We start from the raw sequence: 13,322 nt of genomic DNA, 5'->3' as shown, positions 1-13,322 counted from the left end.
GGACAGACACCAGCAACTGCAACTCTTAATTGTTGTTGCACTCCACCTCCTATCTTTTGTATTCCTAGTGCTCCAGGTCAGCAATCTTATGACTCCACTGGACCTTAAATCTCATAGGAATCTCAGTGTCCATCATTCCTTTCACATGTCACTTCCATGACCCTCTCCCACTCACCTTATAGCATTTATCTGACTAAATGTGGTTAAAACTGTGTATTCCTTTCCTGTATCCATGCAGCTGAATGTGGTGGGATAAACCACTTATCTACAATGATTGACATCACTTAAGATTGATATCCACTAAGCTCATATGGGCTCTTAGTGCTTTCAGCAATCATGCTAGATTTCCCTACTCCATTTTTTCTCCTACTCTCCTTTCCTGTTGTAAGACAAATACATTTAGTTGTCATGTCTCCTTAGATACCCCTTGGCTGTGACAATTTCTCAGACTTTCCTTGTTTTGATGACTTTAGACAGTTTTGAGGAGTACTGATCAGGTGCTATATAATACTAATGAAATGTGTCTTGACATTTTTTCATGGTTATATCAAAATATGGATTTTTGAGGAAAATCACAGAATTAACAGTGCCATTTTCTTTTCTTTTGCAGTACTAGGGACTGAACCCAGAGATGCAGAGTTACAGCCCCAGCCCTTTTTAAAAACTGAGCCAGGGTCTCACTAAAATTGCTGAGGCTGGCCTCCAACTTGCAACCCACCTGCCTCACAGCCCCCCAGATAGCCAGGCCACCATGTCTGGCAACAGTACCATTTTCTCTGCATCATATTTAAGGTATATACTAGCAATATGAATTATTACTGTTGATGTTGACCTTATCACCTGGCCAAGGGCTTGTTAACTTTTTCCACTGTGAAGTTTCATTTCCCTTTCCATACTGTATTCTCTGGAAGTCACTAAGTGCAGTCCATACTTGAGTTATGCTCTACTTCCTGCAAAGTAGAGCATCCACATAAACTTTTAGGATTTGTCTGCAGGGATGATTGATCTGTCTCTTCTCCACATTTATTTATTCAATCATTTATATCAGCATGGACTCACAGATGTTTATTTTAAATTTCAAGTTATAATTCTTTATTACTTTATATTTCTGTTCAAATTCTCCCAGCTTTGGCTACTAGGAGCTCCTTCACTTGCTCCCTATGATACATTTCTCTCAATGTGCCCCCACCTCTTTCTTTGATAGTAGGGATTAAACTCAAATAATACTGCTATGAACACATTTGTGCAAGTTTTTGGTGGACATATGATTTTGTTACTTTTTTTTTTGGCAGTGCTGTGGATTGAACCCAGGCCTTATGCATGCTTGGCACTCTAGCATTGAGCTGTATCTTCTACTCCATGGATATATGCTTTTAATTCTCTTGGATATATACCCAGTAGTGGAATTGCTGGGTCATATGGTAACTCAATATTAACTTCCTGAGGAACTGACAAATTGTTTACAAAGCAGTATAACATTTTACATTGTCATCAGCAATATAAGAGGGTTCCAATCTCTTTTTTCATTTTTATTTTTTGTAGTACTAGGAATTGAACTCAGAAGTGTTCTACCTCAAAGGTGTATCCACAGCCTTTTTGATTTTATTTTGAGACGAGGTTTTGCTAAATTGCCCAGGCTGGCCTCAAAATAGAAATCCTCCTCCCTTAGCCTCCCTAGTCCCTGGGATTATAGACAGATGTGCACCACTGTGCCTGGCCAACAATTCCAATTTTTCCACATTCTCACCAGCACTGATTATTGTCTGACATTAGGTAGAAAAAGGTATCCTCTGGTTTTAATTTATATTTAAATTATATTTCATTAATTAAAATTTAATTAAAATTAAAATAATTTTAATTTATATTTCCTTAATTGGGCCACACATGGTAATTTAAAAGGAGATGGGAGGATGATTGAAATTCTTCACCTCAACTGCTAGAATATTTACTTATTCAAAGTCTACTCTCTTTGAAAATGGGCTTGAACACTGTCAGAGAGTTTTCTCAGAGATGTGGTTCTATTTTCCGCTGTTCTGGACCTTGGTGTACAGAGGCTGAAGTTCAAAGTTGATAAATTGATTTCTATTCTATATCCAGAAATGTATAGGAAAAGTACTAACTAGGGTACTTCATATTCTTACTTATACCATACAGAAACCATACAGCCGACTAATAAATATCTCCAGTCTTAGCTAACATTTTCAGCTCTGTAACTCAGAAGCAGAATGACTTGTAGATACAAAGTAAGGGCAGAGATTAGGTTTTGTCAAGTTTCAATTCTAAATTCTTAACCAATGAACATCACAAGAAGTTTTAACTACACTTTAAGGAAAAGTATTTTCTTACACTAAAGCTGGTGTTAAACTGGTCTTACCCTCAAAGGATTTTCATTGAGGTATGGAGGCTCTCCTTCGACCATCTCAATAGCCATGATACCCAGTGACCATATGTCAACTTTGGGGCCATAAGCTTTCCGTGTAACCACTTCTGGTGCCATCCAATAAGGTGTTCCAACCATGGTACTGCGTTTACTCTGCTCAGGGGTGATCTGGGCACAAAAACCAAAGTCGGCTAAGAAACAAAAAAAAAAAACAACTAGAGTTAATAGCTTCTAGTGATGGTTTTATAAAAGAGTTCACTTCAGATGACACAATTACATTTTGACTGTTCATGCTTTTTTAAATCTTTGTTAAAAAAAGAATAATAAAGTAATCCAGAATGGGATTAAAATACATTGATGATGTTATATACTGCCACTTTTTGCTTTTTGTTCCTACAACAGAGTGTAAATTATTAAGATGGCTTTTATTCTTGATAATAAATTCTATCCTAAAAATTTTAATAAAACTTAAAAAGTCCAAAGGGGAAGAGGGAATCACCAAAGGTGGACACCAAATCTAAATGCAGGCAATCAGGCAAGGGTCAACACTACTTTAGAATAAAATAAAGAGAAGCTAGAATCACTAAGCATATAACTTAGCAGACAGCTTAGAATTGAGTACAATTGTATTGACAAGATACTCACTAGCATTAATCTACTCCAACTATCTCTACTATAACCAAGGAACACAAAACTTACTTTAGTACCTGATGTTAATTTTGTAGAAAGGTCAGGATGAGAATTTATAATCTTTTCTTCCCTTCTACTATTAAAGCCATTCAACTACTTATGTAACTACTGGTATCAGGTATGTAAACTTTAGACTGTTTTATATTTGGATAAGAATGTATAATAGCTATGAATTGCTTGGTTTGTTTTTACTTAACTAGAATATTTTGTTAATTATTTCTGTAAGAAATCCTTCCGTACTGGAATATTTATCTGCCTCATTTTAAAAACCATAATATATTTTACAGTATACAAAAATACCAAATTACTATTCACTTACTGTTTGACACTTAAGATAGTTTTAGTTTTTCTTTACAATGTTGCAGGGAATATCCTTTTATTAATTGTAATGCATATATTTAGTAATTCTATAGGAGTTAGATAAAATAAAATTTATAATGAAAATGAGTGTTTATAAAAGCCAGGTACTGTTCCAAGTACCTTATAAAAATATCTAATTCTCATGATAAAGATTTTTTTTTTTTTGTATTTGGTTCAGAGTAATTGACTTTTTTTTTGGACCAGGGCTTAACCACTGAGCCACATCCCTAGCCTTTTTAAAAATTATTTATTTAGAGACAGGGTCTCCCTAAGTTAAGTTGTTAAGTTGCTGAGGCTGGCTTTGAACTTGCAATTATCCTGCCTCAGTCTCTAGAGCCACGGGGATTACAGATGTAGGCTACTGCATCCAGCTTAAATAATTTATTTTTAAATTTATTTATTTTCTTGTGGTGCCAGGGAATTAGTCACTGGGGAAATTAAACCCAGGGTTTTGTGCATACTAGGTAAGTGCTTTACCATGATCTATAATCCCAGACCCAGTTTTCTTTCTTTTTCTTTCTTTTTTTTTTTTTTGCATGCAGTTTGAGTGGGGGGAGTTTAACCAAGGATTGAACTCAGGGCTGATTAACCACTGAGCCACATCCCAAGTGCTTGTTATTTTTTTATTTTCAGACAAGGTCTCACTAAGTTGCTTAGGGACTCGCTAATTTATTGAGCTGGCTGTGAACTTTCGATTCTCCTGCCTCAACCTCCCAAGCCAGTAGAATTACAGGCATGCACCACTGTGTACAGCCCCAGGTATGTTTACTATTAAAATTATTCATATTTACAAACAGGGGAACCAAGGCATATATATTTTTAGTTAATTTACCTAAGATCATTCATCTACTTAGTAGCAGTCACCACAAAACACTATCCAAAAAAGTCTAATTCCGTTTTCATATGTCTCCACCAAAAATGTATGCGGTTATCTACTTCCAATTTGTCCACTAAGATAATTTAAAGATAGAATCTTATATTTTGATGACCTAATTGAATAACCTTTAGAGGACACAGTTTAATAGCTCTGCTTGATTCCTCCAGAGGGCATGGCAGGAATTCCAAGATACAGACACAGAGAAAAAAAGTTTAGGATGTTTTTCATGACTCTACTGTGTCTCATACAGAAGAAAATAGAAAAGTAGGATATTTTATTTGTCATCTCTGAGGTTACAGTCATATAGTTATATAGATTAGGCTATACTGTACAAAACTCAGAGAATGCTGAAGAGTACAATGAGAAAAACCAGTCTAACAATGGCAGAAACAAATGCAAATTGATCTCTAAGACAGCATCAACATAGGACAGGCTCTGGCACTCCTTTACATTTTTAACTTCCCAAAAAATCCTGAGATTGGTTCTATTATCTTTCTCGGTAAATAAATGAGAAAAGACACACAAAGATATTAACTTGCCCAAAATTATTAAGCAATTAGTAGCCAATCTGCTATTTAAACCCAGTCCAGTTCATAGTTCGTAATCTTTACCATTAAATTCCCCCCATATATTAATTATTTAAAATATTAACAGAAGAGATTTGTTTTAATTAAAAAAGCATAAAAGTATATTAAAAATAATTAAAAATAATTTGTTACTCACTAAGTTTAACTGATCCTTCCATTCCCAAAAGCACATTGTCACTTTTGATGTCTCTGTGGATCACTTGATTGGCATGTAAAAACTCCAATGCCTGTAAACACTGAACAGAAGCAAACATATATCAATGAAATAGTCCTAAAAGGACTATCTTGCTAGTTCACATAGAGTAGTTACGTGTCTAGTACCTAGCTAAACACCCTGCAATACATTTACATTAACATTTATAAGGAAAAACATCCTCTCATATGCAAAGTTCTGAAAATAAAATACCTTAATTAGTAAGAAGATCCCTTCCCACATCCTGATCTCTAGATATCTAGAGACATTATTAAATGATGTCTTATTAAGTCCTTTTTTTCCCGATGATTTTTTTTTTTTTTTTTTTTTTTTTTTTTTAAGGAAAAGGCCTTTCTTGGTTGCCCAGGTTAGCCTCAAACATTCCTCCTACTTCAGCTTCCTGAGCAGCTAATACTGCAGACATCTGCCATGTGCCCAGGTAGGTCATCCATCACTGATTTCTTCTTCTTCTTTTTTTTTTTTTGCAGTGCAGGAAATCAAACCTAGGGCATTGTGGATGCTACATATATAGTCTACTAATGAGCTACATCCCCAGTCTCTGACATGGATTTTTAAAACTTAGTCTTCAATGGTCTCTTTTATAATATGATGGATGAGTCCATATAACTTCTAGGCCTTTTCAAGTTTAAATCCCTAGTAGTACACAGTACTTGGTCAATAAACATAAGTTCTTTAGAAATTATTTCCAGAGTAGAGAATAAACTTGTGGTTATTTGCACTTGAAACCTGAGGTACTCAGAAGTCTAATCAATGCGAGTCACTAAGACAAGCAGGTAAGATTGAGGGTAGTATGGTTGCATTCAGGGGTTCATTAAGGTAATGTACTATGTCTTCATCATTTCTTCTATGGTGGATTTTATGTCATGCTATATCCACAGCCTGACACTAACAATGAAGGAATATGGCTAGAGGTAGAGAGCTCAGTGGTAGAGCACTTGCCTAGCGTATCCGAGGCCCTAGGTCTGACCCCCAAAACTGAAATAAAATTAAACAAACACATAAACCAAAAACACTATTAAAAATAAATAATAAAACAAAGTTCTTGTGTCCATTTACAACTAATTTTTTTTTTAATTAGGATAAATTCCTCCCTTCCTTAAACACAAGAATGAGATTTTAAATATTTCTTTGTTCCATAGTTTTTCGTTTTGTTTTGGGTTTTTTGGATACTGATGATTGAACCCGGGGGTACTCAGCCACTGAGTCACATCTCCAGCCCTTTTTTTTTGTTTGTTTTATTTAGAGACAGGGTCTTGCTGAGTTGCTAAGTGCCTCACTAAATTGCTGAGGCTGGCTTTCAACTCGCAATCCTCCTGCCTCAGTCTCCTCAGCCACTGGGATTACAGGCACATGTCACCATGCATGGCACCACCATAGTTTTCTAATACAAACTGAGACAATAAATTATGTACTTGGGAAAAGTTAGGTGTATTTTTATTCTTATTCTCATCAGAGTAGAACAACAAATAAAGTCTGCACATTATTTGTAACTATTAAAAGTCTCATTCAAAATATTCTACTATTATACAAAGAAAAAACAGATAATAATGGTCATGTTATTTTTACTAATCATTTAATTGGATTCTGAAAAAGAATAAAACCACAGAAAAATATTCATACAAATAAGTAGAAATTAACCTGTCACATTTCAAAAACTTTGATACATAAAAGAACACCCAAGTGAATGCAGTTAGAACAACTCCTAAAATTATCAACTATGAAAAAAATTGTGAGAAACAAATTAAGTATAAATAAATTCTTATTAAATTTTTATTAGTTTTTAAGTGATACTCTGTTAAGGGATATAATAACTATGTTCAGAACCATGAAAGAGTTCTTATTTCCTTTAACCACTCAGGTGGGACATAACTCAGAATTAAATTTTCAAAGAATATTACCTAAATAATAATAATTCTCTATGTATTACACAAAGTTTATAATTCACTATGTATTACACAATAGTACCTCATAAACTTTTATAATTTTGTCATTTATGACAATGATCTCTGTGACATCAGGACAAAATACTATCAGTTTCAATGACAATGAAAACCATTAACCTAAGTCTTCTCTATTAAAAAAAAAAAAGCAACAGATAGATTAAACACTTGCTTTTGCTTAGACTTAGGCAATTTGGAAAATTCTACTAGCTTAAGCAAACGGTACATTTATAAATTCATTAATAAATATGAAGAAACAACCAATTTCTTCACCTTCAGTGAGCTCAATAAAGCTAGAAGCAGACTTAGTGATATTAAAGGTGATCACATTATCTTGTTTGGTCTGTAATAGTTCTAGTTCCAAATTTGGGGGGTGGGGAGCACAAGGAGGGATACCAGGGCACTTTACTACTTTACTTTAACCCAGAAGTACTTTACTACTAGGCTACAAACCTAGCCCTTTTTATTTTGAGACAGGGTCTCACTAAGTTGCTGAGCCTGACTCTGTACTTATGATCCTCCTGTCTCTGCCTCCTGAGTCACTGGGGGATTATAGGCATGCACCACCACACCTGACTGAGTGGCATATTTTTAATAGCACCACCCTGTCTGGATGATAAACTATCGTGATGACTATAAAGAGATTTGAAGATGAACCTAGTTCTTCAAAGACCTTAACCAGGCATGTGTGTAACCCCAGCTACACCAGAAATGGAGGTAGAAGGACCACAAATTTGAGGCCAGCCTAGGCAAGTTTTGAAACTGTCTCAATATAAAAAAATAAAAAGGAGATGTAGCTCAGTGATAAAGGGCCCCTGAGTTCAATCATCAGTATATCCCCAAAATTAAAAAGGGCCTAAATTTCATTCCCAAGGTAACTTACAGCTGAAGGGCTGAAACTCTCATTTGAGATGAAACAGTATGGGATAACTTGCAGAGAATGTGTACAATAAAAATTCCCTGTGCAGAAAAACTTTCCTTTAATTTATCTCTTGCTGACTACACATCACCCTTCTTTATCCCAAAGAAAGCAAACTCACCTCTCTGCACACAGCAGCAATCTGCGCCTCATCCATGCAGGTTTCTGTTACAACATCAGTAAGTGACCCACCAGCAAGGTACTCCATTACTACAAACAATTCATCTCCTACCAGGTAACTAAAAACAGAACACATAAAACATGTATTTTTATTTTTCTAAGCACATTACACTCTAGGTTCAAGATTTCAAGTGTTAATAAGCACCATAATAATAAAACTAAAGAGTTGATAGTTTGAGAGCTAAGAAGAAAACTGAAAAGTTACTATGTAAGAGTACAAAAAAATAACTGAGGGTCATTATGATTTTTAAGTCATAGTTTGTATACATAACCAAAATAACCCTAATGTAAGGATTATTGATCTTGTTTTGCAGACACAGGGACAAAGGCTTGGAGAGGTTATGTAACTCAGAGAGTAAGTGACAGAGTCAACATCTAAAGTCAAGTTCTAATGATTTCAAAGCCTATGGCTTATCTTAACCAGCATTATATGATGACTTGAAATACTATTTTAAAAAGCAGAGAAATGTACCTGAAAAGTTTATTTTCACGAACACAGACCCCATAATTAAGGCTAAAGTCTCAAATATATTATCATTTCTCCATCCTCAACAAATTTACATATGGAAGAAAATCACCTGTAACTCTAACACGACACTAGTATCATAAGTGAATCACTTTTTTAAAAATTGAAAAATATACCTAATTTTCCATTCTGTTTTGTTTTTTTGTTTTTGTTTTTGTTTTTTTAACATCAATGTCTGGGGCTGGGGTTGTAGCTCAGTGGTTGAGCACTTGCCTTGCGTGCCTGAGGTACTGGGTTCGATACTCAGCACCACATTAAAAAAAAAAGTAAAACAAAGACATCATGTTCATCTACAACTAAAAAAATGTTTAAAAAAAAAACATCAATATCTGAATTACATGCACTTTTCATAAACATACAATTTGCCCACAAAGAACAGCATTTGAAATAAAACCTGATCTAAAAGTTTAAGAATTGTGTGCTAGTCACCTCTGTGGGTTAAGACATGAATCCCAGTTGACCATTCCTTAATGTTTCAGCTTCTGATCATTTGCACAAATATACACACCATCAGCAAAGTCCTTCATTTACCTGCCTTCTCTCTCTTGCCAAGTTAAAATCCTTGTAGCAAAAGGACCTTTTAACTTGGAATATGCTATTTTCACCTCTCCTCTTTCTCTCTTAAGTTTATTTCTCGGTATTGACACTTCAAAGTGGATAGCCTCCATCAAACCATGAGACTACAAATTTCCATATTTTTATCCCCATATTTAAAGGAACCTCAAACATATTTACCTGTCTAAGAAGTTAACTATGTTGGGATTCTTTAATTCTTTCATCACCAAAATCTCATTAATGATCAGTTCCTTCTTTGGCTGTTTCTGTAAATTAATCTGTTTGATAGCAACCTATAAGGGAAATAGAATTGGGGGAAAAAAAAAATCAATGGTTTCCCTAATTATCTTAGAAAATAACAAACACCAACCAGTTAATTATTTATAGTAACACACAATATTACATAGTAAGATTTAACTGACTAACAAGTAGTATTTTCACTTGCACACTGCCTATGCACAGTGTTATATACTATATGGACCCTAAATATGTTCAGATTTATCCTGAAGTTAGTTGATTAACTAACTTAAGGTCAATACAGTGCCAGGAATTAACCCTCTTTTCATTCCAACCTGGGAAAATATTTTTTTAAAATATTTGCTTATTCATGACATAATTCCTTCTCTGTTCCCCTTAATGTGAGAATGGCTATAAAATGACATAGATTCATTCTTACAACATATCTAACTTAAAAACTATATTCCTACTGATTATGCTTTATCTAGTATTTCTCCTACACAAAAAGCTAATATAACATCTAGAAGTATGAAAAAGTTGCTACCTCCTGTCCCAGAGCCACATCAGTAGCAGTAAAAACTGTACCAGAAGCCCTAGGGGAGAAAAGACACAATTAGAATTAAGGTTTCTGAATCACTGCCATTTATAATATCCAAAGACTAAAATTTTTTACCCTTCTTACAATTGAAAAAGGATGAAAGAACACTTAGATTCAACATCTTAAGAACCAAAATAAATAAATAAATAAATAAATAAATAAAAAGAGGAGGCCATCTTTCTGGACAAAACTTTTACTTTGAAATATTTCAGGCCTACAAAAATATAGGGAAAAAAAGAAGTAAAAAAAATAACAAATGCTCATGAATACAATTCCCTGCTTAAGAAACAAAGAACTGCAAATAAACTTGAAAATTCCCAGTAAGCCTTTTCCTTCAGCATTCTCCCTTCACCCAATGGTAACCTGTCCTTTTTGTTTATCCTGTATTAGATGAACATCATTTCCATGCATTTTTGTATACTATGAAGTTTCAGTTTATGTATTTCTCTGCAATTTGCTTTTTTAAAATTCATCTGGCTGAGTGTGGTGGCACACACCTGCAAAAGGGCTAGGGATGTAGCTCAGTAGTAAAGTGCCTCTGGGCTCAATCCCCAGAACCATAAATAAATGAATAAACAAACAAACAAATATATTCAACTGGATTTGTGATACCTATCCATATACATAGGTATTACTAATTATTCGATATATAACATCTATATGTTCAAAATATTAAGGTGATTTTCAATTTTTTATTATTAAAATCAGTGCTGAATTGAATTTAGTTGTTAAAAAGAAATTCAAAAGGAAGTTTCCAAAAATTCTCATTCTAAATCCCACAAATTATTTCTAAATCCACAGAACATTTTGTAGAGATTAGTAATATTAAAAAATTCAAGATGTTGGGGCTGGGGATGTGGCTCAAGCGGTAAAGCGCTTGCCTGGCATGCGCGGGCACTGGGTTTGATCCTCAGCATCACATAAAAATAAAAAAAATAAAGATGTTGTGTCCACAGGGGGAAAAAAAAATTCAAGATGTTCATTTGCTTTCAAGCAATAGAAGAAAGAGCTTAATTAGTATAGTTTAAAAACATATTACTAAACAAAATCTGATTGGCAGACTCAAAGATCAATACTCAATGATATGATTCAAAAACATTCATTCATTCATTTATTTATTTTTAATTTTACTTTTTAATTTTAGTACTGAGGATTGAACCCAGGGGTGCCTTACCACTGAGCTTACTCCCCAGTTCTTTTTATCTTAGGATCTAACTAAATTGCTGAAACTGGCTAAAAACTTGAAATCCTCCTAACTCAGCCTTCTGAGTTGCTGGAATTATAGGTGTGCACCACCATGCTCAGATAAATGTGTGGATTTTTGCTCTGCTTTGCTTTTGTTTTTGCATTGCCAGAAATCAAACCCAGGACCTCATGTATCCTAGACAAGCACTCTACATGGAACTACATACCCAACCCCAAATGAATGTTTTTATGGCCTATAATCCTGCAATAAAATTGTCTTTTAAATATGTTATGGACAACTTTTCCATCTAATAATCCCTTACCATCTATGAGAAATAACATTTAATAAGAAACAATGATGTAAAGTCATTGCTGACATGTAGGGGTTTTTTTTTAACAATTACATTATGTATTTACACAAATCCCCTAGGGTACCACTCATAGAATGCAGTGAACGCTCAGTGTCAGGGGGAAAAGAGAGATCATGCTGAATACCCAGTAAATAGTGAATATTATGACAATACAATCATAAACACTTACCCCTGTCCAATTTTTTCATATCTTGTATATTTTTTCTTAGGATCACCTATGCTCACAATAGTTCCTATTTTAAACAAAAACAACATTGCAAGCTCAGTTGAATATTTTAAACACAAATTAATTTTGGTATAATTATTTCTTTTAATAAACTCTGATTTTAAAACACTGGTTTTCAAACACATCAAATTTCAACAATAATTTTTTTCAAACAAAACACTGAAGAAACTTAGTAAAAAAAAAAGCAAAAAGGTATCCAAAACAAGACGACACATACTCTCCACTAGGTTAGGACTCCTAACTAATAACTTTCTCAAAAATCATGACATTCCAGAACAACCAATTGTTCTAGTCTGCCTGAGATTTAAGGGGATTCTCAGGATGTACAGCTTTCCAAATGGCAATTTCAGCTGAGGAAAACCAGTGTTTTAAAATCAGAGTTTATTAAAAGAAATAATTATACCAAAATTAATTTGTGTTTAAAATATTCAACTGAGCTTGCAATGTTGTTTTTGTTTAAAATAGGAACCCCCAGGACCAAAAACAAACAAAAACTTGGTAATTCCTGGAAAATTGGTCACTCTACTTTTTCTACCATACTGCATATATTACACACAGTGATAAGTTATGAAACTACTTATTATCAGTAATAATAAATGAATGATATCCAAATGAAATAACCCTAAATGGCTTTTCTGACTATTTCAGTATATCTTCTTTTAATATATTTAGGAAATCACCTACTACTAATATGAACTAATTATGTATGTATTTTAGGAATGTTCAAAGTCATAATTAAGAAAAGATCAAAACTTAAATTCTATGACCAGTAAGTCAAAACATAAGAAAATCACATTAAATTTTCACTTAGTTAAGATAAAAGAAGTCAGGGACATATCAGGAAACTCACATACATAATATTATATAGGTACTCAATTTCAAGTTAACCACTTAAGTTCAAGCCAAGAAGCTAAGGGCAAAAAGATAGGGGGATGTGATAACTAAAGGTCACAAATGAATAGCCACAACTATTATTCTAGTTCATTTTTTTAAAGCAGCAGCCCTCCTAAGATAAGGTCTATTATATACATAAATATCTATAGGATACCACAGTCGAAGCAGTTTTATATTGGAAAGTACTAAGGAATCAAGAACAAATTAATGTAGAACATGTGATTATAACAACCTGTCTTTACAGTATTTTTCCTTGATCCTTCTATGTCACATGTTCTTTCTAACTATAGTTACTGGAGCCTTGTAATCCCCTTCCTGGAACTGTTACATTATTTGTAATGCTTGATTCAGGCCACTGATAGTTATTGAAATTAAAAAGGAAAAGTGTTTTTCCCTTGAATATATTTTATGACTACACGTTCTACTTTGAAAAGCTATAGGTTTGGACAAATATATACAACCTCTTTTGATAAGGTTTGCAACTATGTCCATGTTCATATCCTTCAGATTTGGCCCACAGAAAAGAAGTACTGCTCTCAAAGGGACTGACTTCACTATCAATACATAAAATGTTTCAACAAAC

General features: G+C 33.9%; 1 protein-coding gene across 1 annotated transcript in view; it reads right to left on the bottom strand.

The window, feature by feature from the left end:
• The window catches only part of Pak2 (p21 (RAC1) activated kinase 2), a 71,450-nt gene that overhangs the window by 5,807 nt on the left and 52,321 nt on the right, over positions 1 to 13,322 (bottom strand). The window contains exons 8-13 of the mRNA XM_078044003.1: positions 11,789 to 11,852; positions 10,010 to 10,058; positions 9,409 to 9,521; positions 8,089 to 8,206; positions 5,031 to 5,130; positions 2,375 to 2,571 (exon numbers count right to left, since the gene is read on the bottom strand). Of these exons, the coding sequence (XP_077900129.1) occupies positions 2,375 to 2,571; positions 5,031 to 5,130; positions 8,089 to 8,206; positions 9,409 to 9,521; positions 10,010 to 10,058; positions 11,789 to 11,852 (641 nt within the window). The remainder of the gene's footprint in view (positions 1 to 2,374; positions 2,572 to 5,030; positions 5,131 to 8,088; positions 8,207 to 9,408; positions 9,522 to 10,009; positions 10,059 to 11,788; positions 11,853 to 13,322) is intronic.

This window comes from Ictidomys tridecemlineatus, chromosome 3 (genome assembly GCF_052094955.1).
Source record: "Ictidomys tridecemlineatus isolate mIctTri1 chromosome 3, mIctTri1.hap1, whole genome shotgun sequence".
In the NCBI taxonomy this organism is placed as follows: domain Eukaryota; kingdom Metazoa; phylum Chordata; class Mammalia; order Rodentia; family Sciuridae; genus Ictidomys; species Ictidomys tridecemlineatus.
Note: the sequence above shows the minus strand (reverse complement) of the source record. Positions and strands in the feature narration are given on the sequence as shown.